Source organism: Protomyctophum parallelum, assembly GCF_964188405.1.
Source record: "Protomyctophum parallelum genome assembly, chromosome: 9".
Taxonomy (NCBI): domain Eukaryota; kingdom Metazoa; phylum Chordata; class Actinopteri; order Myctophiformes; family Myctophidae; genus Protomyctophum; species Protomyctophum parallelum.
In genome coordinates, this window is record NC_139706.1 from 26,837,269 (window position 1) to 26,861,325 (window position 24,057).

General features: G+C 42.3%; 1 protein-coding gene across 1 annotated transcript in view; it reads left to right on the top strand.

Moving 5' to 3' along the window:
* The first annotated feature begins 985 nt into the window (after window positions 1–985).
* Window positions 986–24,057, top strand: part of LOC310864738 (roundabout homolog 1-like) — a 159,621-nt gene continuing 136,549 nt past the window's right edge. The window contains 1 exon segment of the mRNA XM_083773463.1: window positions 986–1,950. Within this exon segment, the coding sequence (XP_083629589.1) occupies window positions 1,893–1,950 (58 nt within the window). The 5' untranslated portion in view covers window positions 986–1,892.

Below are 24,057 nucleotides of genomic sequence, written 5' to 3' on the forward strand. Positions count from 1 at the left end.
ATATAATCCAGTAGCCTATTTTCTAACACAACATACCCTTTTCTGACATAGGCAGGCAGGCCTATGCTGCAAATATTGGCATCACATTCTTTCTTTGTCTGCTGCTTTCTGATTAAAATAGCCCAGATGTGATATCATAAGGCTCACTGGAGGGCGCTCTTGGGTAAGAAATCTCCCCACTAGGAGACCGGCGCTGTATGGAATCTACACAGTGTGTCAGTGGAGCTTTGTCAGAATTGAGCAGGGTTCCCAGGTCTTTTGGAATGTGTTTTTTTCTTTTCATTATTTTTGAATAGGCTACTGCGTGGAGTCGGGTAGCCTACATATTTAAATGGATTGGATAGGCCATGTGGCTTAATTGCTACAGTTTGCATTGGTTATGATTCTTAATTTCTTATGAAGACAAATTAGGCAATGACTTTTTTGGCTCTACAAAAAAGGATGTTCAGAATTAGATTCAGTAGCCTAATTCTTTTTCGTGTTTGCTGTGATTGTGAAACTTGGCAATAAAGTTTAAATTCTGTCATCAAATAATAGCCTAACACAGCCTAAACATTTTAGCATGATCACTGGATTACTTTTTTAATTGTAATTAGGCCTAGCCTTATTGGGATGCCACATTCATTTAGGAGTATGTTTAGGCATATAAAATAAATACTCACACATTATGATAGAAATATGTAAACAAATGTGTATTTTATGTAGCCGAGCTCAGCCTGTCAGTCATGTTACAGTTACACTTGTATAATGAGAGGCATAGGCTTATAATTCTTTATTTTGTATTAGACCTATATGCTTTATTTATTTAGTTTAAAAAGTAGATGTCCGGTTGCTTTTCACGGCTCCTATAGCTTTTGTTAAAGGCTTTAAAGCCAGTAGTCGACCAAGCCTGTGCATGGTTAGCTGCGCTCTGACTGGGATCCAGGCGGGAAGGGGTTAAATTTCTTCTCTGGGAAACATTGTTCAGTCTATGGAGGGGGTAGAATGGCACATACTATTGACGAGGCACTCCGCTCTCCTGAATGAAATGCTGTGAATGTGAATTCCTATTCCCCTGCCTGAGGTTCGGGGTCTACGACCCAAATACGGATCAATTGGATTTGCAACAGAATTTAATTACGAGAGTGACGGAAAAGTTGGAATGGTTCTCTGTTGTGGATGAAGAAGGAGTAAGCAACCAGCACACAGGACTGTTGTAGCGGAGCCGAGAATCCTAACTTTGAAAGTTTCCGATCTCACTGACAGATTCAAACCTGGACTGAAATAATGTGACTGCAAGGATATCCTTGGCTTGGAATACAGCGAACGTTCACTTTATTTTCCCGACTGGAAACTATAGTCAGAACTTCAACTTTTAGTTCCAGTGATTTTTTTTGTCTCGCACAAAGGAGATGATTTGAATGAAATGACGCGCTCGGCCAAGTGAGCGCACGCAGAAACGGGATGAATTCAATGAAAGCATAAGATCAGGGTTTTGTTTTTGGTGAAACATTTAGAGTGGCTTTGGTCAGAAGGCTAGCCTACTGTCAATCTGTTAAGGTTAACCACTGAAACTATTTGGAACTTATAGTTTGTTAGTGGTTTGAAGTAGTTTAATTAAATTATTTTTTTATTTATTTTCTTCTTTTTTCATACTATTATTATTAGGCTATTCTATTTCCCCGTTAGATATTTGAACACTAAAGCAAGCTGTTGGGGGACACAGTTGTTGGACTATAGCCTACTGCTTTTTCAACCAGGCAAAGCCCGGCAGTATATATATTTTTATCTCTGAATTCTTAAACATTGTCTTGGTCAATCACGATTATGAAGGAGCGGATGCTTAAATTATTTTACGAATAAATTGGATTATACAGAGAAAGAAAACTTCCTCCTGCAAGAGACATTGAATAATGTCTCCAACTTCTATTGGAATTGCATTTCTAGTAGGAATTATCCATGTGTGCTCAGGTAAGGAAATTATTATTTTAAACTATGATGGGTCTGGTATATTATAAGTTTGCATACAGTCTAATTGACCTATTGAATTGTTTAAAAAAAAGGTATCATAAAATGTCCTGTAGGCCATTGAATTACAATTTCCTTTATTTCAATGTATTTTCCTGTAGGCTACAAGGGGAATTATATTCAAATGTATATAGGCCTACTTGCAAAAAAAATCTTTTACAATACCACATAGCACATATAAACTGAGCACACAGAAAGTCACACACAAAGTGCTGAAGCCATGTGGGATAATGGAAAGCCCAGCTATCATCAGTCATAGAGACAGTGCTAGTCCCTCTGAGACTTAGTCTCTATGTTTATCAGGGTTCTGGCCAGGGATGACCATTATTGCTGAGTGCAACATTTTTTTCATTCATTTTTTTTATAATAACTGTTCGCTATCTCCAGGTCATCAGCTGACATATGATCGAGGTTGCTACAGCTTCAGTACTGTACTAGTTGTGAACTTGTTCTATGTATGGCTGCTGAACTTGTCTTACTTGTTGTTCCATTTATACAACTTGGACGCTTGGCTTAAATTTCTCATTCTCTGCTCATGCCCTATGTATTGCGCCTTACTCTGTCACACATACTTTTTCTTTCACCCATCACACGGATGTCTTTATAGACGTCCTGGATCATGCTGGCTGGGGTTTTCCAGGTCACTTGCTCTTGTGTTATGAGAAAGCAAATGCCTGTCATCCCACCATGACACATTAAGCGCTATGCATCCAGGATCGAAGCTAGTGGGACAGCCTAGAGTAGACAAAAGACACACACACACACACACACACACACACACACACACACACACACACACACACACACACACACACACACACACACACACACACACACTATATAGTATATGATAGTCAATGGCAGAAGAAAAGTTATCAAGGTATGACAGATGTCTTTAGCTTTCCTCTATTTCTTTTGTAGCTAACTATTGCTGGCCTGTGTGAGAGGAACTGAGCTGCTGACTTCCAACCTCTTTACTTTACTGCATAACATTATAGCCTTAGCTCACCTATGTAATTATCTATAAGTCACAGTCAGGGTAATTGTTTTTTACAAGTTTAAACATGAAGGAGCGTAATGGCTTAGTTGCACTAAATACTGTGTCTGTTTCCTTTAATGTGCCTAAAAGTAGTCTTTCAACACCACTTGAGTAAAATGTTAGTTGAAGACGAGCATTATAAACAAAGAATACCTCAAAAGTGTATATGGTATACTATTGTAGCTCCAATGTAAAATATCCTTCAGATTAAAAAATATCTTTTTTTTTAAAGATCCATAAAAAATAGAATCATTTCACCACACATTTCATGCAGAGATTGCAGCCTTCACTTTATTGAGCTTTAGATCTGTTAGACCTTCACCAGAACAAATACTAAACTGAAGGGAGAGATCTGCAGTGGTGCTTGTTGACTGTTGGAGTCATTATTTCTCTTAAAAAGATTCTATCGGGGGGGAAAAAAGTTGATGTTGGCTGTGTGTGTGCCGTGCATGCGCGTGTGGTGGGCACAGACTGTGGGGTTTGAGGGGCAAGGGTGAGACAGGCATATGGTCAGAGCTAGAGGGTCAGATACTGTAGAGATGATACGGCCTACCTATTGAAGCCACTGTCTGTGGAAACGGCGTTGCATCTAAATGAGCGACTGCAGGAAGCCGGGTCAGAGGTGAGAGTGAGGAACTATAGATGGCAGCTGCCTTGGCGTGCTCTTCCCTGCCGGGCCCTGACACTCTGCGCCTGGGCTGTACTGCCTCTCCCGTCCTTTATGAACTCTCTCAGACACCAGGGTTTTCAATTACGCTTGGCACACAGGATGTCTGTGTTTGTTGGGGAGAGGCATGTGAAGTCCTTCTGTACTGGTCAGCAGTATATGCTCAAATCACTGAACTTGGAGTAGGACACTAGCTGTCCGTGGAATGGTTTTACATTCCACATTTATTTTTTGCTTTAAGTACACCAGCATTATACCCTAATATAAATGCACCACGTCTACTAAGTATGTGTAATCCACATAATGTCCCCACCGACACGTTCCACACCACCACAGGGAGTGCAGTGCCCGGCGTCAAGTCCGTTGGATTGCCAGTTGTCCAGAACCAGCACAAAAGCCTCTGCCCAGGCTCCGGACAGGGCCCTATATCCAGATCACCCCTAGATCTCCATATATGGAGCTGGCCTGTTCTGACATCACAATGAAAAAAGGAGGGGACCAAGTATAGACCCCTCGGGGGTTACAGTCAATGGAGTATGTAAGGTTCCCACAAGGTAATTTCAGGGACCAGAGACAGCATAGTTACAGATACAGGGCATTAGAAGTACAGTTAGATACCGTAAGTGTGACATCACAATAGACACCATCAATTATTTGTTAAGAAAAAAGTATACAAACGTATTCAAATATACTGCCTGAAGCAGAACACAGAAGTGCGTAGTTATGACCTCAGCACAAACCACAGGTAACGATACAGATGACAGCCGAGTGGATATTACAATAGGGGAGAGAGAGAGACAGAGAGAGAGAGGTGATCTTTGCCCTCGTCTGACTTGTGGGGACTTGCTTATTGCCACCTTGGACTGTCTGAAGGTTGTAAATGGATGCCTCCATCCATCAGGTCTTGCCCTGTTATCAGGTGATCTATTCTCCTGCTACAGCCTAAATGGTTGTTATCTGTCACTGGTATCTCTCCTCCAAGTGCTAGTCAGATCTTACCTTAAAGATATCACTTTGATCTTCCTACTTTGGATTTGTTTATTATGGGATATTCGCATTAGTGCAGCCATAAAATCCTCAGCATTAATATGTCTGAGCATAAGTGTGTGTGTGTGTGTGTGTGTGTGTGTGTGTGTGTGTGTGTGTGTGTGTGTGTGTGTGTGTGTGTGTGTGTGTGTGTGTGTGTGTGTCAGTCATCGTGTTGGTAAAGAGAATGGCAGTGGGAGTGGTGCTCTGTAAATCAGACACAGCCCCTGCAGCCCATAGCAGTTGAAGTCTTGACAAATTGTCTCTTAAGTGCAGATAAATTGTGTTGCCCTTACACCTCCTACATCATGATGATATGACAGGACACATACGACTCCACAGCCAATTAATGGCCAGAGACCACAGGTGAGGCCTGTCTCCTGCTTGTCTTGGCTTCTCACTTTCATACTGTATGTCCCTGGCCATATTCATATACATATTCTGTATTGCTGAACCCCTCTTCCCTTCACTGCTATACTTGCACAACCACCCTCTTCATCAGAGAGAGATAGAACAAACAAATAAATAAATAGAAATAATAGACATATCACAGAGTCCCCAATTCAGAAAAAGAGGCATGAGTTAGAGTGTTCTTTGGTTCCCTTTCGCATGAACTGCTTTTTTGTGAGGTTATTGAATTAGCAAAGAAGTGTATCATTGCTGTCGGGTGGAAACCTGTTCTAAAGTTAAACCATCATCTTTATGGAATTGAAAAAAAAAAAAGTGTTCCAATGTATCTAATGTAATTATTTAGTGACAAGCTCTTATTAATACTTTTAATTGGTTGAATGTTTATAAAACCCATAGCCATAACCAAGTTCAACGTGGTGTGACTGTGCATCATTACAGGAAAAACATTCAAAATTGTTCAAAAATAGCATATCTACATTATTATGCTCTCAGCGTAGATCTGCTATTTTTTCACACACTGACACCGACATCAACAACCCTTGGATTCCAACACTGTCATACAATAAAAAGTAGGGCATTCATTTACCAACAATAAATAAATAAATATTGAGATAGTGAGGTTTCTGCCCTTTCTCTGAGGTGTGATAAGTGACACCTGCACAAGGTGCCCGCAGAGCTATATGTCTATATTAACTTCCACTAATGCCCTTTAATCTTATCTTAATCCCAATCAAGCATGAGTTTGCACCCCGAGATCCGGGATTAGATCTACTTTGGCTCAGTGAAACCTACAGAGGAATGCAGGGAGGGCAGCCGACGTCCTCTCCATTTTCTCGAGGGCTACGGCCAAATGTGTCTGACTCGCTCATGCCATTAGTGACTGACTAGATAAACATTTCAAAGACGTTTGTTTGAGGGGAGATAAATTAGGCGATGACTCTTAATGATCCACTGACCGCTTTCCCTCCCAACTGCTCTTCCTTTAATGGGTCTAAAAGAGCTCCTTAATTGGTTTAATTAGCAGATCCATTTGATGTCAATAGTTTGCAATTTGCCATGGCTGCAGCAAGAATGATAAGCATGCCTGACAGGAGACTCTGAGGACTAGATAGTCTGTAGAATGTAGATCATTTGATAAAACTCCATCCTCATGTTTCATATTAACTTTTTTTCATTTTACCACTTTAACCTATGTGTGTCATTATTTTGGGCATCTAGCCCAACATAGAAAATAAGCATATCATAAAATAAAAATCAAAGAACGTCAAAAAAGACAAAAGTAAAAAATAAAATACATTTTCAATATCCTTACTTTCTTCAATACAAAATAGTGAAAATAGCATCTCTGCAACCTCACAAGCTGGTAAACTTGTAGATCATCTATTCTCACTATTTTTAAAATATGTCAAATCCTCAAGAATTGCAATGGAACCTCTTCCCAGAATGCAGTGGTACAGTACCTCTTCCCAGGCTTCAGTTTGGGAAGTGAAAATTGAGGAGGGGGTCATAGGTCAGCGGTCACTGGTTAACACTTTAAATGCAACTATAATGAACTTATTCAGGCTCAACTTGGTGTGCCAGTTTGTCTGTCTGTCTGTCTGTCTGTCTGTCTGAGCTGCAACAAATGTATGTGTCCAGACACAGTTAAGCCTCTGGATCAAGAATAGCAAGAGGACACTGGTTCAAGGCATAACTTGAAAGTAACTGTATAATCTTGATCTGATAATAGAGGACAGTAGGCATACCGTATGTCACTGTGATCCTACAAATACAGTATGGGACCCATGTTTTAGTTCTCATGGATAACGCATGTTGTTTTGACAGCTGATACAGAGAGAATTAGTCTTTGGGATAACCGCCTAATTAAACTGTAGGCTATAGTTCTTTCAGGGGTCTACTTGGTGTTGTAAACTCTAAGTACTGGACTCTCGTCTGGTTTGACAGACAGGTGGTGTGTGCAGGCTGGGTGGTGTGTGATAATCCGGTTGAAGTATTCCTTCTGTACGGCGACGGTGGGCCCGGGAGAACAATAATGCGACACGAGACAGTATCACGCTAAAGGTTCACAAAGTTTATTACACAAACAGGAACATATATAGTGCTGGATCATAATGACGTGACAACAAGATATCAGACATAATAACGTGCCTACTGCAGCAAGGCTGACCTTGCTGTCACCGAGATGTCTCTCGTAGCCTAATTATAAAGTATGCTACAGTTCAGGCAGTACACAATACATATCAAGTACACTGTGTCTCACGTTCAAGTACACAGACATGGGCGATCATGATTATAACACTTTGTAGCCTGGGTTCCAGCCTGATTCGCTGCGTTCCACGGATCTGAAAATCAGTCACTGCGCTACTCAGTCTGGAAAGTCCTATTCTCCACAGGTAGGCGGGACATATGAAGGTTGAAATGGAACCGTGGCTTCTGATTGGTCTGTGGTGGGGGTTGAGGAAAAACACCAGTTTGACGTTGTATCAATGCACACTGCGCAGCTTTGTCCTGCAACGTCCCCTTATTGCGAACGCAGTGAGCCACTTACTATGACAGCAAGGGCTGAATGTCTGTGTGTGTGTCACGCTGTTACACCACCGGCCCGCCACCAGAGGGCGCAGCTGTAGCACACACACACACACACACACACACACACACACACACAGGGCGCAGCTGTAGCACACACACACACACACACACACAACCACACACACACACGAGCTGCGTTCGCTTCCCGCGTTTGCGCGTCTTACTTGTCATTCACTAAACTCACCCCACACAGCCGTGATTCTTTTTGTACTACTGAATCTGACAGTGGACTACTGAATCATTTACTTTTTACCGTAGGTTTTTACTCTCAAGTCTCGCCGGTGTTTTTTTTTCAACAGTGAGAAGCATGGACAGAGTGGCGCTGGCTGATGACGTATCAGCAACAACGTGGCTACGTAACAGTTGACGAAATGCGAGACCTGACTGAGTAGCGAGTGACAATTCAGAATGCACAGAACGCAGCGATTCAGGCTGAAACCCAGGCTATCTACTTGGCCCCTTTTTCTCCTCGACACCAAATCTTAGTCGTAATATATAACCAGGGCTGCACATAAGTGGTGCGCAGGTGCGCATGCGCGGTAAAAATTTAAAATGCGCTGTCAATCAAGCGCCGGGAAGCGCTTCTGCGTACCAACAGCTGGGGCCGCCCAGAATGATTATTATGGCCAGAATACTAGAAAATGTTGTGGCGAGAGCATTTCCCACCGACTGCCACTCAAAGTGGCTACTGGCCCAATCACAGCGCGTCCTTACTCAAAAGGGGGAGGATCCATGCTGCTTTCTGCTAGGAGCCTGGGAGGAGGCGGAGGGCGGTTGACAGGAAAACCTTACACAAATAGTTTCGTCTTCTCTTCTCCGTTTCAGATAGCAAACTACTGTAGTCCCCGGTGTAAAAGGTCATGCTTTGGATGCTTTGCACTCTTCCCATTTGCCGCTGTGCTTGTGTTTGTTTTCCGGCTGTTGGAGCAGCATGGTTGCTCGTGTGCGATGCCGTCTCAAAACCCGAATCCGAGGCAGAAACCATATTAGCGTCTCTCACAGCCTAGGCACCGGCCACCGACTTTTTACGGGTACTAAGGTTTTAGTTCCGACATAGTGGAGTGGGAAGAGTTTAAAGCATTGCGGACTGGCACTGCTGCTGCCCAACATGAACACCGTGTCTCGACATACTGTGCCTTATTATCGTAAAGTCGGGTAGTGTACACTGTTTATTTTTGCACCGAGGAGCCATGTGTTTCTGACTGTCTGACTACGTACGTCGCCTCATCTAAAAACAAAAGGGAACTAGGGAAGCCTGATGTATGCTTCGCCGTACGATGTGTCGCATGTTAAAAAAATAGCTGATCTGCAAGCTCACAACGTGTCGCAACACGTTGTGAGCTAGTAGATTGGTTATTTAAATACAAAATAATAAAAAATCTAAATATTGCTTTGATGCTCATATCATATTATCCTTAGGAAGTATTAAGTTGTTAACTTGTTTTTATTATAATATGCATTCCATAGGGCTGGACCACACATGGACCTAGATTTTAGCAAATTTATATATTTTTAATAATGGGATGAATCTACAACAAGAGCCATTCTAGGGCTAAATCTAGAGTTGCAATACCCTCCATTGACTCCCCACTCATCCAATAAATATTGTTTTGCTATAAGTTATTCATCCCTCTTTTATCCATCTGGCGAGACGGGTCGCCGCATTTTAGGAGCACCAAGCAACTCCTCCAGGTGCTCTTATGAGTACTAGACCAAAAAAGTTGTGTGCAGCCCTGTATATAACCCTAACCCTAAGAGCTTGGATCTTCTATTTTTGCAGAATGTTTTCCTGTACTCATTCTTGAATGTTTGCATTATGAGATGCCCTGCCTAGGGTTCATGTGAATAAATGGCATAGATATGTTAGAAGAAAGGTCTGACATCAACTCTGGCATGTTTGAAGATGGCAACCATCCATGTGATCAGATGACAAATACAAAACAGGACATTCTGCGGCAGATGCAAAAATAAAATACACAAGATAATCACATAATGATAAAATATCCCATATGTGAGTATTCTCTTCATGTGGGTTCACTGCTCATTTGAGTAGGCTAACGTCACTGCACCATGATCATGAGAAAAAGGAGGGCCTGCCTTCTTCCCACCCTTGTCTTCACTCCTTGTCTTAACCCGCACGCACACACACACACACAGACACACACACACACTGGTTTTGGCCCAGATTTTAAAACTTGCCTTTTTTGGGGTCGGTCACTGCAAAGCCTTTCATAGATAAAGCAAGGCGACATGCAGAAAGAGCCTATGGGGGACGGGACGGCCATGGGGAGGACGCATTGTGTCTCCTCAACAGGGCGATTGTAAGGCATGGAGGAGGGGAGAAAATCCACATGAAGGACTGAGGATGTGTGTGTGAGGGGGGGGGGGGGGTACACACAAAGACTGCCCCAGGGTGTGGAAGGGGCTGGAGGGGGAAGGACGAGGAGGGAGGACGAAGAGGAGGACGGAGCAGTCAAACATGCATGCGACACCAGCCAAGGGAATACTCTTGATGTGGGTGTCTGTGCTCACATCGCATGCAGTATATTCCCTCGTCTCTCATGGGTTAGAATGTGCTGATTAGAATTACGATGTTAGAGACTGTGAGGCAAGGACGTTGGTTTGTTCCTTCTATTTTTTGCGTATTTTAATTTTTTAAAGTGGACATCTGGGGGAAGGGAGGTGAGGTTCATTTCAAAAGTGCTGAGTAAATGAAAGATGACGGTCAGAGGTCTTACTATGGCGCTCTGGGGTTGGTTTGCTCTCGGTCCAGCCAACATCCTCATCCACGTATCCAAATTCTGCACACTCAGAGGCTCCCACAAGGCCTGCCTTGGGTGCAGCTTTTGCTGTTGTATGGAGAAGCTATAGTAGGCTACCATGATGAGAAAAAAAAAAGTCTCAGACCTCCCTCCCTCTCTCCTCTTTCATTTTGCCCAATGGGGGATACTGGCATTAAGGACAGTCTTTCTTCCCCCCCAGTTCTCTCTCTCCCTCTCTCTTAATCTCTCTCTCTCTCTCTCTCTCTCTCTCTCCCTCCCTGTAACTCCCCCCTCCCAGAGTTCAGGCCCTGGTGACCATTCTATTGCCCCCCTCGCTGCAAGGCCTAGATACACTTTTGAAATGCTAAACCTTCCTTTGGTTATAATTGACAGGAGAAAATACTATTAAAGAGATTGTGAAGAATAGATTAAATTAGCAGTAAAAGAGAGGCTGCTAATTAGTTGATTAATAGCCTTGGTCCCCCCCCCTCTTCTACATACATGCTAGTCGACATCAACAACCCTTGGATTGTCTCAAGAATTCTTTTTCAAAAGTGTCTATTTTGTATTTCAATTACATCAGCGACTTTATCAAAGTATGGTTCCTCTGGGCTTGTTCTGACACATACAGAGACTGATACAAAGCAGGAGGAGTGTGCTTTTATTAAGCACAAGAGCTGGAAAACATAATTAACCAGAAGGTGACCTTGAAATTCACACTGCTGGCCTGATATTGGGGGTAGCTCCTGCTACAGAGCCGTAACCATGGTGAGGAGACTTCAAAATACTGGGTAACTGTAAACACACTATTCACTCCGTGAAAGAATTTTCATGCCAGTGTCTGTTAATCCTTGCCTGCCATTTTGAAAACAGGTGGCATTTCTTAAAAAACCTAGCATCCATATGGCAACACGGCAACAGTTGTCATATTATGTAAGTTTTAATGTAGAGTTCACAAGCAGTGTGTACATTTTCACCATCTCAATCTTGAGAGGTAGAAGTATATGCAGAATAGTATATGCAGAATATAGCCTATACTGCATATATATTATATATTATATATTCAGGTTCATATTTGTGGATAAATAGGAACTATATGTCTATATAGCTTATACAATTTTGATTTCCATGTGGGGTGGTGCGTTTTGGGAACTGCTGCTTTGGGTAATACTCAGAAGCAAACTCAGACAAACACGACATCAGTTCTGGTATTCCACAGGGCTCGATTCTTGGCCCTCTGCTTTTCTCCTTGTACTGCCATTGGGCAAACTCATTGCCAATCACGGAGTCAATTTTCATTTCTATGCTGATGATACCCAACTATATCTTTCTGTGGCTCCAGATGATCCCTGTGCTTTAGACCCGCTGGTTACCTGTCTGTCTAGCATCAAATGTTGGATGAGTGAGAACTTTCTCAAGCTAAATGAGGATAAGACAGAAGTTCTCATAATCGGTTCTAGTGAACAGAAAGAATCAATATTAAGCAGACTTGGCAACCTGACTGTAGAAAGTAACAGTACAGTAAAGAACCTGGGGGTTATTATTGATTCTGAATTTAATTTTAATTCACACATTAATCATGTTACCAAGATTGCCTTTTTTCACCTTAGAAATATTGCACGAATCAGAGCCTATGTGTCCTTGGACGATGCAAAAACGCTAATCCACGCCTTTGTTTTTTCTCGGCTTGATTACTGCAATGCACTTTTTTCAGGACTGCCTAAGAAAACAACTGACAGATTACTAGTTTTAACTAGAACTAAGATGAGAGAACATATTACTCCAGTTTTGGCATCACTGCACTGGCTTCCGGTTGTTTTTAGGATTGATTTTAAAATTATTTTACTTGTCTATAAAGCTCTCAATGGTCTCGGCACCTTCCTACCTACATGACTGCCTGCCTAAATATGTCCCAAACCGCCCCCCCTAAGGTCTTCCACTGCTGGCCTGCTCGCTTTGCCTAAAAAAATCGCAACAAAAAAATACGGGGAAGCAGCTTTTTGCTTCTACGGGCCGTCGGCATGGAACAAGCTCCCACTGTACCTTCGTCAGGCAGCCTCTGTAGACATTTTTAAAGCTCAGCTCAAGACCCACTTCTACAACATTTCTTTTAATTGATCTTTTATTTTATTTTTATTTATTTTTTGTTATTCATGTCCTCACTGTATTGCATTACTGCTTGTTTTTTGTCGTTGCCTTGCTTTTCTTTTATTCTCCATTGTTCTGTAAAGCAATTTGAGCTGCATTTCATGTCATGAAAGGTGCTATACAAATAAAGTTTTATTATTATTATTATTATTTTATATTTAAAAACTAGGGAAAGTGCACTTGAGCTTTGGAGCCAGTGCTGCAGCCTGCAACATATACTTGGCTTGAGAAACCATCACTTTTGGCTGGTGCAGCATCAAAATGCTGTTCTACCTAACTTGTATGATTTAAATCAGCTCATTACATACACTAATCAGAGCTTGCCGTTCACCTCTCCCTCAACCTCCATCCTTAGCCCTAATGATAATGATGGGCACCCTTGGGACACGTTGAAGTGCATTTGGCCATGCCAGACATTCCTCTGTCCTCTCGGATCCTGAATAGCCATTGCTCAAGTTATTTCAAAGCATTTGCTACATTCTTTGATGTTGATTGGGCTGAGCTCATGTGTCCTTCATCCGATTTTGCTGTTGCAAATATGGATGACCTCTCTGGTAGAGATTCATTGGCTGTATTTAGCAAGTCTGATGGCAGTTGTCGCACACCATGATATAATATTCTAGAAGACTATATATAGCCTGTGTGTTAGTGCTACAGAACTGATTTTACTCGTATTATTGAGATATTTTTATGATGTATTAATAATAATAATCATATTAGTTTATGATGACTAGTGTCTACGTGTTTTACCCGAGTTGTGAATAAATCTCTGGATTATTAGTGAAAGTATCCCCAAAAGGATTTGCCATATCTAAAACTGTTTTAAAGTTGTAATACAGAATATATTTATATAAATAAAACATATTAACTGTATGGTAGAATTACTAGAGTAACTAGTAGTAGTATACTGTAACTACCCAGCTAGCAAGTCATGGCGCGCCGCCGACGTGAGGCGGTCCCCGCGCGCCGCCGATCGTGTCCTCCGTCGTTCTTGATCAGCGTGGGCCGCGCGCCCCGACGCGCGTGTAGCCGGCGCCCCGCTTCTCTGCCGCGACTCGAACGTCAGCTACCGACGGCAGCAGCTGGACAGCGTGGAGCTGTCTTATGACACCCCCCCCCCCATATATATTGCGACCCGCACCCCTCGATCCTCCCCCATGCTCACCTCCCTCCCACATATTTATAGAAACATAATTAAGCAGCAAATGTATACTTCATTTTGTTTCTTTATTAGGAAAAAAAAGGTTACAATGAAAACATTTAGACAGCCATTAAACATAAAGGCACATAGAACATTAAAAAAACATGGAAATATGTACATTTTTGCTGAGAATGCACTTTAGGACCACTCTTTGAGAACCACTGGCTTCTAAAATCTATAACTGTTTTATAGATAAAACACCAACTTTCCTGAAACCACTAGAACATTGTTGGATAAGATTGTGTCCACAATTCCACAGTTTTCTGAAAAAGTTATGTTTCTATATCAGTGGTTCTCAAATTATGTCATGTCAAGGACCCCAGAAATATTATGAAATCTGAAAATATGTTGTTCCAGGGACTACCCAGAAGCAAACATGAGTTAAAAACGTTTGCTCTGAAATAATATATATTCAAAGATTTGCACATTTTCAGGATAAAACAAAATAGACCATAGTGCGGTCCCTGGAACAACATATTTTCAGATTGGAGTAAATCTTTTGAACACCAATGATACAGAAACATCTAGGGTTTTCAGAAAACAGTCATACCATTTAAACACTTTAACCATCATTTTAAAAGCAGTTAGATTGTTGGCAGATCTACAAGCTCACGAGCTTGTAGATTTGCTTCTTTTTTTTTTATCGTGAAAATGTGGCCCAAACCCAGTGAACGTTTTAACTCAAATCTGCGAGGATTTAGAAGACATTTTGTGGAATCAGTTCTCAAGTTTAATTTCTTATGTCTATAAAACAACAAGTCTATTCTGTGTGGTTAGTTATGTAGGCCCAGTAATGTTGCAATAACAGTTACACAGCAATAAACAGAACACACAATCGAGATTCATGCCAAAGTTATTCAGCATTTGAGCCACGGACCACCGTTTGATGAGCTGCCTGGCTGCCTGCTGTGCCTGGCCGTTTCCTTCCTTTATGAAGCCTGACTGGTGGTGGCCGCCAGCAGAAGTTCCAGAATGCACCCTATCCAACGTCTCCGGCTCTCAGACCCCAGGTCCCCGTCACTGAAGTCCAAGATCCCCTGGTTTTAGCCACTTTAACCATTATTTAAAAAGCTGTAAGCTGTTGAAAACGAGCTTGTAGATTTGCTAATTTTGAAACATTGTGAAAATGTGGCACAAATCTGTAAATATATATTCTTTTGCAGCAAACGTTTTAACTCAAATCTGTGAGGATTTAGAAGACATATCAGTTCTTAAGTCTTTAAAACAACAATTCTCTTCTGAGTGGAGTCAGGAGTTTCTGAGCGTAGCAATGTGTGTATGTCCCCATGTCTGTATTTCCGAGCACGTAAAGCTGGGTGCGTTCCTTGAGGTCTGGATGTTGCGGGGACCCCCACACAGTACAATGCAGGCTGGGTATAGGCTGGGTATAGACTGGATTCCTCTTTATCCATCACCATCATCTCCACTTCCTCCACGTGACCTCCTCATCTGTAATTTGAACAAAATCAAATACAAAATTGATATGGATTGCATTTGTATAGGGCTCACAACACGTGAGCTTGTAGATCGACTATTTTCACCATGCAAGTGTAAATTCAGGCATTCTGAAATAGGCCTACCTATCATCACTGCTGTGAAATGTGGGATAACGTTTTGATGGCTGTGAGAACCACTGCCTTAACCCATTTAGACCTGAGGACGCATCTGTGTCGCCTCATAGGTTTTAAACATTATTTTAAATGCTGTTAGCTGTTGAAAAATAGCAGATCTACAAGCTCATAGTGTGGCACAGAGTGCCACTGTACTCATCATAATCATTTCACTTGACAGCTCACCTCTGTATTGTCCTCGTCCTCAACCGGCTTTTCTGTGCCGTCTGCTTCAACAAGTTTGCCTGCCTCTCCTAATCCAACATCCTATAATGTAAAAACAAATAAAACAAATTGACATAACTCAATGCTTTCAGACAAACAAATTATAGACAAATCTTTATTTACAAAATGTTATGATGGTAAAACTGGTACACAGTTACACATTGTTGGGTGCCAATTTTCTGTCCTTGGTAAAAATGAAAATGAACAATTACCTTAAATTAAAGAACGATGTCTCAGCTCTGTACAGCATGTCACCTTGTATGTAAAATGAAATCAAATTCAAGTCAAATTTCTTTCAAATGTAACAGCAAACTTGAGGCAAGAGAGATTCAACAACATTTCAGATGACTAAAATGACTGTTTCATGCTGTAATGATGCAGTGTGGACTGTGTGGTACCAGAGAGACAGCAGCAGGATCCAAGGGCCAATATATACAGAAGTTACACAAAATATATGGCTTAACCTTGTTATGTATAGCTGCTACTGTTGTGTAGTACTTAATTGCCATGAAGTAACTGGAGTATAAACCAGGGACAGGGCGGTAGAGAACGCAGGATTCCAGTCCTGAGAAGTTTACAGACAGGAAAAGACAGTTTTGTTTGTTGTTTTGTTTTCAGTAAATAACGTTCAGTTGTTTCAAAAAGTAATTACTTAATTCAGTGGTTCCCACCAAATAACTGTTCAGACAGAGCAGAGACAGGGCAGTTTTTGTGAGTTCCTTTAGAGGAGACAAGAACAGAGAGAAGAGTAAAAGAAATGGCTCAGAACGTACCTGCATGGCAGTGACCATGTTGGTCACTGCATCTGCACCTGTAATAGAACAAAAAAAGTCTGTTTTAAACATTAGCCTACTATGTGATATTTTTTACATTTGCAAGACAGACATTTGACGAAGATTTAGCCTTGCAGACCCCACATTTCCATGCTGTATTGATGTGGTAGGAGAAGTTCTGAAACAAAGAATGACAAAAAATGTGATTTACAGCTAAATGCTGTTTATGTAGCCTACACAAGCAACATATCAAATCTTATCTAATTCGAATAATTGTGTTTAAGGACTTATCAACACAAGAAGAAGTTACAAAAGAGGGGGACTAAGGAAAGTAGGCTTTAGTTTTTGTTTTGTTGTTTTTGTTTTGTCCAACGGCAGTAGAGTCCAGATTGGGCTATGGACCAGAGCTACCTTATATAATATAAAACACCATAAGGCTTAAGCTGCAGTAGCTTTCTCTTTCTTTCCAACGGAGCTAGATGTTTTTAAGCCTGTTAAAATAGCATGAGTTATACGTTTGCTAACCCTATCCCCCTGTCCAAAACTGTGTAATATAAGCATTTGTTGGGCAGTCTTGTCTTCTGCCTCCAGCCCTCCACCATAGCGTCAACTCAACAGTCAACAAAAACAACAACACTGCAGGCAACAGCCTGCAATTCTGCAATGCATGCCGGGTAAAGCCTCAGCCCCAGGCTAGCCTGAACTAAAGTGTTACAATTACTAGTCTGCAGGTACATATTATTATTATTAATAATAACAATAATAATAATAAATATAGCTGCAAGAAGAAGAAGTAGAAGAAGAATCCACTTAATTATATTCAATAATAGTTATACATATAAATGCACATCCTTGTCTGGAGAGAGAGAGAGAGAGAGAGAGACTCTCTAGTCGGGCGGGGGAGGCAAGCCTTACGTCTGGGGCTGTACATCGCTGTAAATTCACGAGGCATTAAAATGTAAATGAGCGCGATCGTTTGACGTAAGGACAGCGGGGCGAATCCCAAGCCAGCTCGGGCGTGCTACGCTGTGAAATAGACAGCGGGAGGCGGTACCTAGAGGGGAAATGTTAGCTGGGTAGCTCCTGCGGCTGCAGTGGTTGGATGTGGTCTCCCTACTCTTCCATTGAGAAATGTAGACCCTGGTGTCGTGTAGAACACCTTTTGGTTGACCCAAAATGCCAATATCTACAGTACCTTGGCCAAATTTGGCTCAGTGGTATGTTTGCATTGTTTGGTCTCCCACATAGGAGAGACAAGACACAATCCTGGTGAGGACACAAACATTTCGGATTACAGCATTAAAACGTGTTGGTATTAATTTAAAATTCTGATATATTTTTTGTTGCTCTGAACTTACACAGACTTCGCTCTACCACCCTTTGCGTGTCTGGCTCTAGTCTAGGGGAAACGTGGGCTTGTGTGAATGTGTTTAGATGTCTCACAGCGTTTCAAAGGGAGACAGAGCTGACAGGTGGGATGCAAGGAACAGGGAAACAATTATGATGAATTCCTTCAGTTAAAGCCTGCAAAGATTTGAGCACTTGGCTGGACACACTGGACCTGGACAGTTAGCATGTGTGCATAAGAAGACAGGACATGCTAAGTGGGTGCTGGAGCATAGACTGAGTTATGTGAAGTCGTCTGGAGCAGGAAATTTCTTTTTAATGCCAGACTGGGCACACACTCACTCCTGTGGACGTCTAGAAAGGGCCTTTTGGCAGACTTTGCCCCTTCATTAATTTTGACCAAATATTTACTGTGCATCGCATGGCATGCCTTATGTCCCTTTTTTCCAGACCAGGTTTTAAAGAGTTTGGGGAGAATTGCGTTCCATTTGGCTGGACTCAATCCATGCCCCACTCAGCAGGCTTCTGTGGATCGTGTCTATGGGGTTTTGCCACAGGAGGAACTGGCTCCACCAAGTCTTAACCTACAGCATGCCTCAGGGAGCCAGCTTATAAAAATACCTCACAAACACAGTTACAGTTTTCAATGTTCCCCATACATACTGTACATGCACATACACATGTCTGCATGCATACTACACGCACTGACGTGTGCTACATATATGCCAAACACTTACCCTTTCAACCTCTTGGCACCAATAGAAATGGTTGTTCCCTCGAACATTACTATTGTATCCTTGACCAAATGCTGTAACTGAAATTCCCTTTCAACACCCAGCTGTCTGAGATTTGTTTCAGAATGTGTTTGGCCGAACATTTAGAAGAGCCTATAAGCTGTTAAGGTCATCAGCTCAGTAGACAGAAACGGTAACCTAACACTGCGAACAGTAGGCCCCTATCAGCCTCTGCAATCTACTAAATAACATTTAAAAGGCATTAGGATTTCTTTGGCCACGGACGTCCTGATTCACTTTGCCAGCTCTTTCAGAGCAGTTCATTTTCTTGGCACCGAGCCCAAATGCCATATTCTCTGTGGTAGCTCTTTGCCAGCTGAGCATGCTGATCATGTACCCCCCACACACCATCCACCCTAGTCCCTCCTCTTATCCCCTGCACCTATAGCAACTCCGTCTTGGCCAGTCATAGTAAAATAAATACCGTCTGCAACCAACTACTACAGACAGACGCTGGAGTCTTAACTCAAATAAATTGTATTTTCAATGAAGCTGAAGCTGCTAACACCCCTCCTCTGCAGCATGATGCATAATTTAGAGTGCAGGATAAAATCTGAATATGTCCAATTCATTCACTTGACTTTTCTAATTCATGCCTTAAGCAATATATTTGTTTTTCAAAGTGCTACACAATTTGTAGTGGTGAAATAAAGCTTTATGAATCCTCTGAGCATTCTTCAAGCAGCCATTTGCGGAAGAAGAATTCACCACTGAGACTAAAGCTGTCCCCGGTTGGGAAATAAATGTACCAGCATATTCAATTACCCCTTACTTCTACTCTCCTGCTGCTGAAAGCTTCTTTGATGTATCTCCGGGATCACACTGGTCAGACCTCATTAAAAATTGGCAATGCTGGAAAACAAAAACAAGAAGTAATTGCCCACTTGTGCACGCTCTCATGCTTCTCTCTTGTAACAGTAACACTCCCCTGCTTCCAAAGCAAGACTGCACTACAGTACATACAGTATCTTTCTTATGGAGGGTAGCCCTCCACCTGGACGTCAAATTAATTAAAGCTCGGTTCCAAGGCTCTTCACTACTGGCCGAATGAACGCTGGAATGCCCAATTCCCAGTTCTCTAAGGAAAGAAAGGGACTCTATTCTTGTGGGGCCATATGGTCAATATACTTGGTGATCATAAATGTGGATTATGCATGTAGACTGTTGATGATTGACAGGCACAGGCAGGCACACTGTTGAGAGACAGACAGACAGAAATATAGATTAATACATGTCATGAACATACATAGACAGATATATGCAAACAGACCTCTGCATCCAACTTTCTCTGTTGAGCCCATCTGCTTATGTTCCTCAGTTGACAGACTGCTTTCTGTAACAAGCCTCCGTCCTACCAACGATTTCCTCCTCGTCTCAGTGAATAATACTTATAAACATGTTCTTGTTCAGTATTGTATGTGTGTGTGTGTGTGTGTGTGTGTGTGTGTGTGTGTGTGTGTGTGTGTGTGTGTGTGTGTGTGTGTGTGTGTGTGTGTGTGTGTGTGTGTGTGTGTGTGTGTGTGTGTGTGTGTACAGTATGTATGTATGTATGTATGTATGTATATGTATGTAACTAAGGTACGTTTCAAGGTTGGTATAATGTCAATAACGGGTCTAAAGGATTTAGAATAGCAGAGAGCTCTAGGACTCAGAGCAGCAGTCGTACCCAGACAGACAGCAGAGAGCTCTAGGACTCAGAGCAGCAGTCGTACCCAGACAGACAGCAGAGAGCTCTAGGACTCAGAGCAGCAGTCGTACCCAGACAGACAGCAGAGAGCTCTAGGATTCAGAGCAGCAGTCGTACCCAGACAGCAGAGAGCTCTAGGATTCAGAGCAGCAGTCGTACCCAGACAGCAGAGAGCTCTAGGATTCAGAACAGCAGTCGTACCCAGACAGACAGCAGAGAGCTCTAGGACTCAGAGCAGCAGTCGTACCCAGGCAGACAGCAGAGAGCCCTAGGATTCAGAGCAGCAGTCGTACCCAGACAGCAGAGAGCTTTAGGACTCAGAGCAGCAGTTGTACCAGCAGTGGTGAGCGCACTTCATGGACGGTGCGCTCTGCTTGCGAACAAGTAGACATGAGAGTGCATCTCCCAAGCTTCTGTTAAAAATCCAGTTGTGTAGTGTTATGTATTTATCTGTTTTTTCACATCAGCTCCTTTTGTTCTTCTTGAACAACCTGTCTTGATTCACGTAATTTAAAATGTGTTTACACTTTATTTGCTGTATTCCCGAGTAATTCAGCCTGCTGAATAAGTATAATGTTGATGTCACTCATCTATGGAATCGGAGGTGACTTACGAGGTGCTTCATGAGCGTTGCCATGCATTGTATCATTCCCGGTGTCTTCCATATGGATAAAGCCTGCATAGAATAAGCCTGGAGCACAGAGAGAAATACTGCTGCTATTGTCTTAGCTCCAGATGGGGGCCCCAGAACAGGATGGGCTCCACTATCCCAAAGGAGCACTCCGCTGGGCTGTCTCACTCCCGCCCTGCCCTCCGTCGCCAGGGGAGATCCGTGGATGGGTTTCCCAGCTGACGGATCCAGTAGCTGGGTCCGGTGCTCCGGGCCTCATGGCCTCCGCTGGGTCCTCTCCTGATGACTGATTGTGATGATGCCACAGCCCTGGAGCGGACACTGGCACCCTTTGCCCTTTAGCAAGGCAGCGAGGGTTGCTTACTTATCAGCAGATTAGTCATCAGGAAATTGTATAATGAAGAATTAAAAATAAAGGGTCACATGAAAATGCTAATCATTTGATAATATTAATGGATCACATGTTGAGAGCTTGGAGATCTGCTGGCGAATGTTCGTAACAGTATATAGTATGTGGTTAATGTGCTGAGACAAACGTCTAAATGTGGCGACACGTTTCGGTTCACAATACATCATGGTTTCTTTCATTTGGGATAGTAATAAGAATATTCGTGAAAAAATATATCTGTAGTGGAGCGTCATTAGCGGTGGCATGAAATAGACATGTTTCACTCCTATATCAAAGGATGCATTGTAATCTTCATAAGCACCTAGACCTAGTTTCCATAACAACAATTACTACACTTGAATCAAATAAACCTCACTTCTTCCATTGTTTATTTGCAGTGTTCGGTTACAGAGTTGCATACTGTAGGTACAGTACTACCCCTTAGGTAGAGCCTTTAATGTTTCCTTTATTAAAAAAAATAAAGCACAGATTTAGACACAGGCAATATTATTTGGCAACCGATATCTCTTCTCAAGTGCTGCTTCGGTATCAGCGTAGTAACTGGACCCCACTCTGTTTGGTAAACGGAGACAAAGAGATGAGGAAAGAAAGAGACCATAAAGATATCAATCACCCCCCGCGTCCACCTCCTCCTTCCTCGGTCTCCCCGTACACACTCACACTCAGGGCTCTAATCCTGCCTCTTAGGAGTGTAAGTGATAGCCTTGTGTAACATTAAAAACAGGCCTGATCTGATGCAACTGGCGGAGTCATCCTGCATGCAGTGCATTCCATGGTGGGATTCTGACGTTGGAATGCTGCGAGATTCTGTTTCACTTTCCTGCAAATGTCATCCGATCAGCCGGATTACACTACCTGCCCTTTCCTCTCCTGCACTCTCTGTTGCAATACTTCATACCGCTGATTATCCCAGCGTTTTGTTTTTCATCTCTTCATCTTTCATGTGATTATTCGTCATATTCAATGTGAATCAATCAAAAAGAAATCTACAGGCAGTCACATCTGGCTGTGGGCTAAATTTCCCCCAGGGGATAATAAAGTATATACTGTAACATCTGGCTGCAGATATCATTATTGATTCTATTGCCCCTGTTTGATCCCTTATTTTGAAGACTGTATTTTCTATTTGTTTGAATTTGTTTTAACCTTCTGCCTGTTTGTGGCAGAATGCTCTTGAAAACTCTAAATGACCATTTCTTTCAGCTTAAATAAAAGATAATTAATTGATATTATCAAAGCAGGGAACCATTTCTAATGCATGTAGAATATTCCTTTTATTGGCTAGTGCTGTCCCGAGCTAGCATGACTCCAGTTTCCGCCTGGCTACCCAAGGGACACACCCCTTGCTCTTATCTCTGCCATAAATCCCTCTAAAGTCCCCTAATCACAGATTAATGGGCCTGCTGATAGGGAGTGCCCTACCGTGCTCCGATGGCCTTATCGCATACCCAATTAATTCCATATCACCATAGCTCAGCCGGAGGTGGGACATGGTGTAAGATGTTTGAGCTTTGCTGCATTTAAAGTTTCATCAGTTTTTTGTTTTGTTGTTTTTTTGCTAGATTTATACTGTAAGGCGTGAGCATCTTTATGGTGGCAATTATGCTGCTGCATCTTTCTAATATGGTTGTTGCATGCAATCAAAGCTGGATCATTAAGTTCTATAGCATCGGTCTGGATGACCTCACACTGTGAAGTTGTTTAATCGTTTGAGGAAGTAGACACGCTATCCTGTCTCCCTGCCTCAGGGGACCTAAGTGACACAGATCTAAATTGCCTCACTGTCCTTTTCCGTGAGTTCTGTGGGATGGAGGGCAGGTGGCTGGCTCCTCTCCTCTTCCTCTTCCACTGTCAATAAATCAGCGGTGAAAGTGACAGAGGCACATTTCCATATGAAGCCAATTTTAAGCTACTGGAGCACATCTTACTGAAGCAGAGTCATTTTTTTATTTCTGTTTATTTGCCTGCCTGCATGCCTTTCTTATTTCTTCCCTCTCTCTGGCCATGTACAGTATCTCTTTGTCTGTCTGTCTCTTTCCTACTCCTCATCTCATCTTTCTTTATTTTTCTATCTGACGGAATTGTAATGTTTGCTTTGGGGGTAAATACTGTAGGTTAGAAATACATAGGGCAGCTGTGCACTAGGGCCATGGTGTTGGGGTAAGGGCACCATGAAATGCTGACCCAGTCCGTCTCTTGCCTGTCCTGAGGCTCCTCAGTGTCTTCCGTAACAAGGTATATCTTTGGTTCCCTAGGTTTAGTTTAGTTGGATCGATGGGTGCCTCTCAGACATGTACCCTAACCCTATGACTCCATAGTACCGCAGAGATGCAGCGTAGTGTTATTGATTAGGTGGTGAAAGACCACTGGTTTACTCACAGTCATTGTAACAGTGGCTGTGGTTTCACCTCATGAAATCTGCTCGTGCATTTGGACTGCCTCCGTCATTATATTACACATTTGCATGATAGCTATCAGTCTGCCTGCTATGCATATTATTTACAATCAGATTAGAGGGCTAGTACAGAATATATAGTTGCATTACATCAAGTCATGGTACATGACTGTGAAAAATCAAGTTTAGACCCCAAGACATACACAGATCAATATGGAGCTGGTTGCTGTAATCCACATTACTGATCCGACTACTGATACCACGAATGACTGCAGAATGACCATTCAGAACCACCATAATTCCGTAAATAATTTGACACAGCATAGCAGCAAGTTG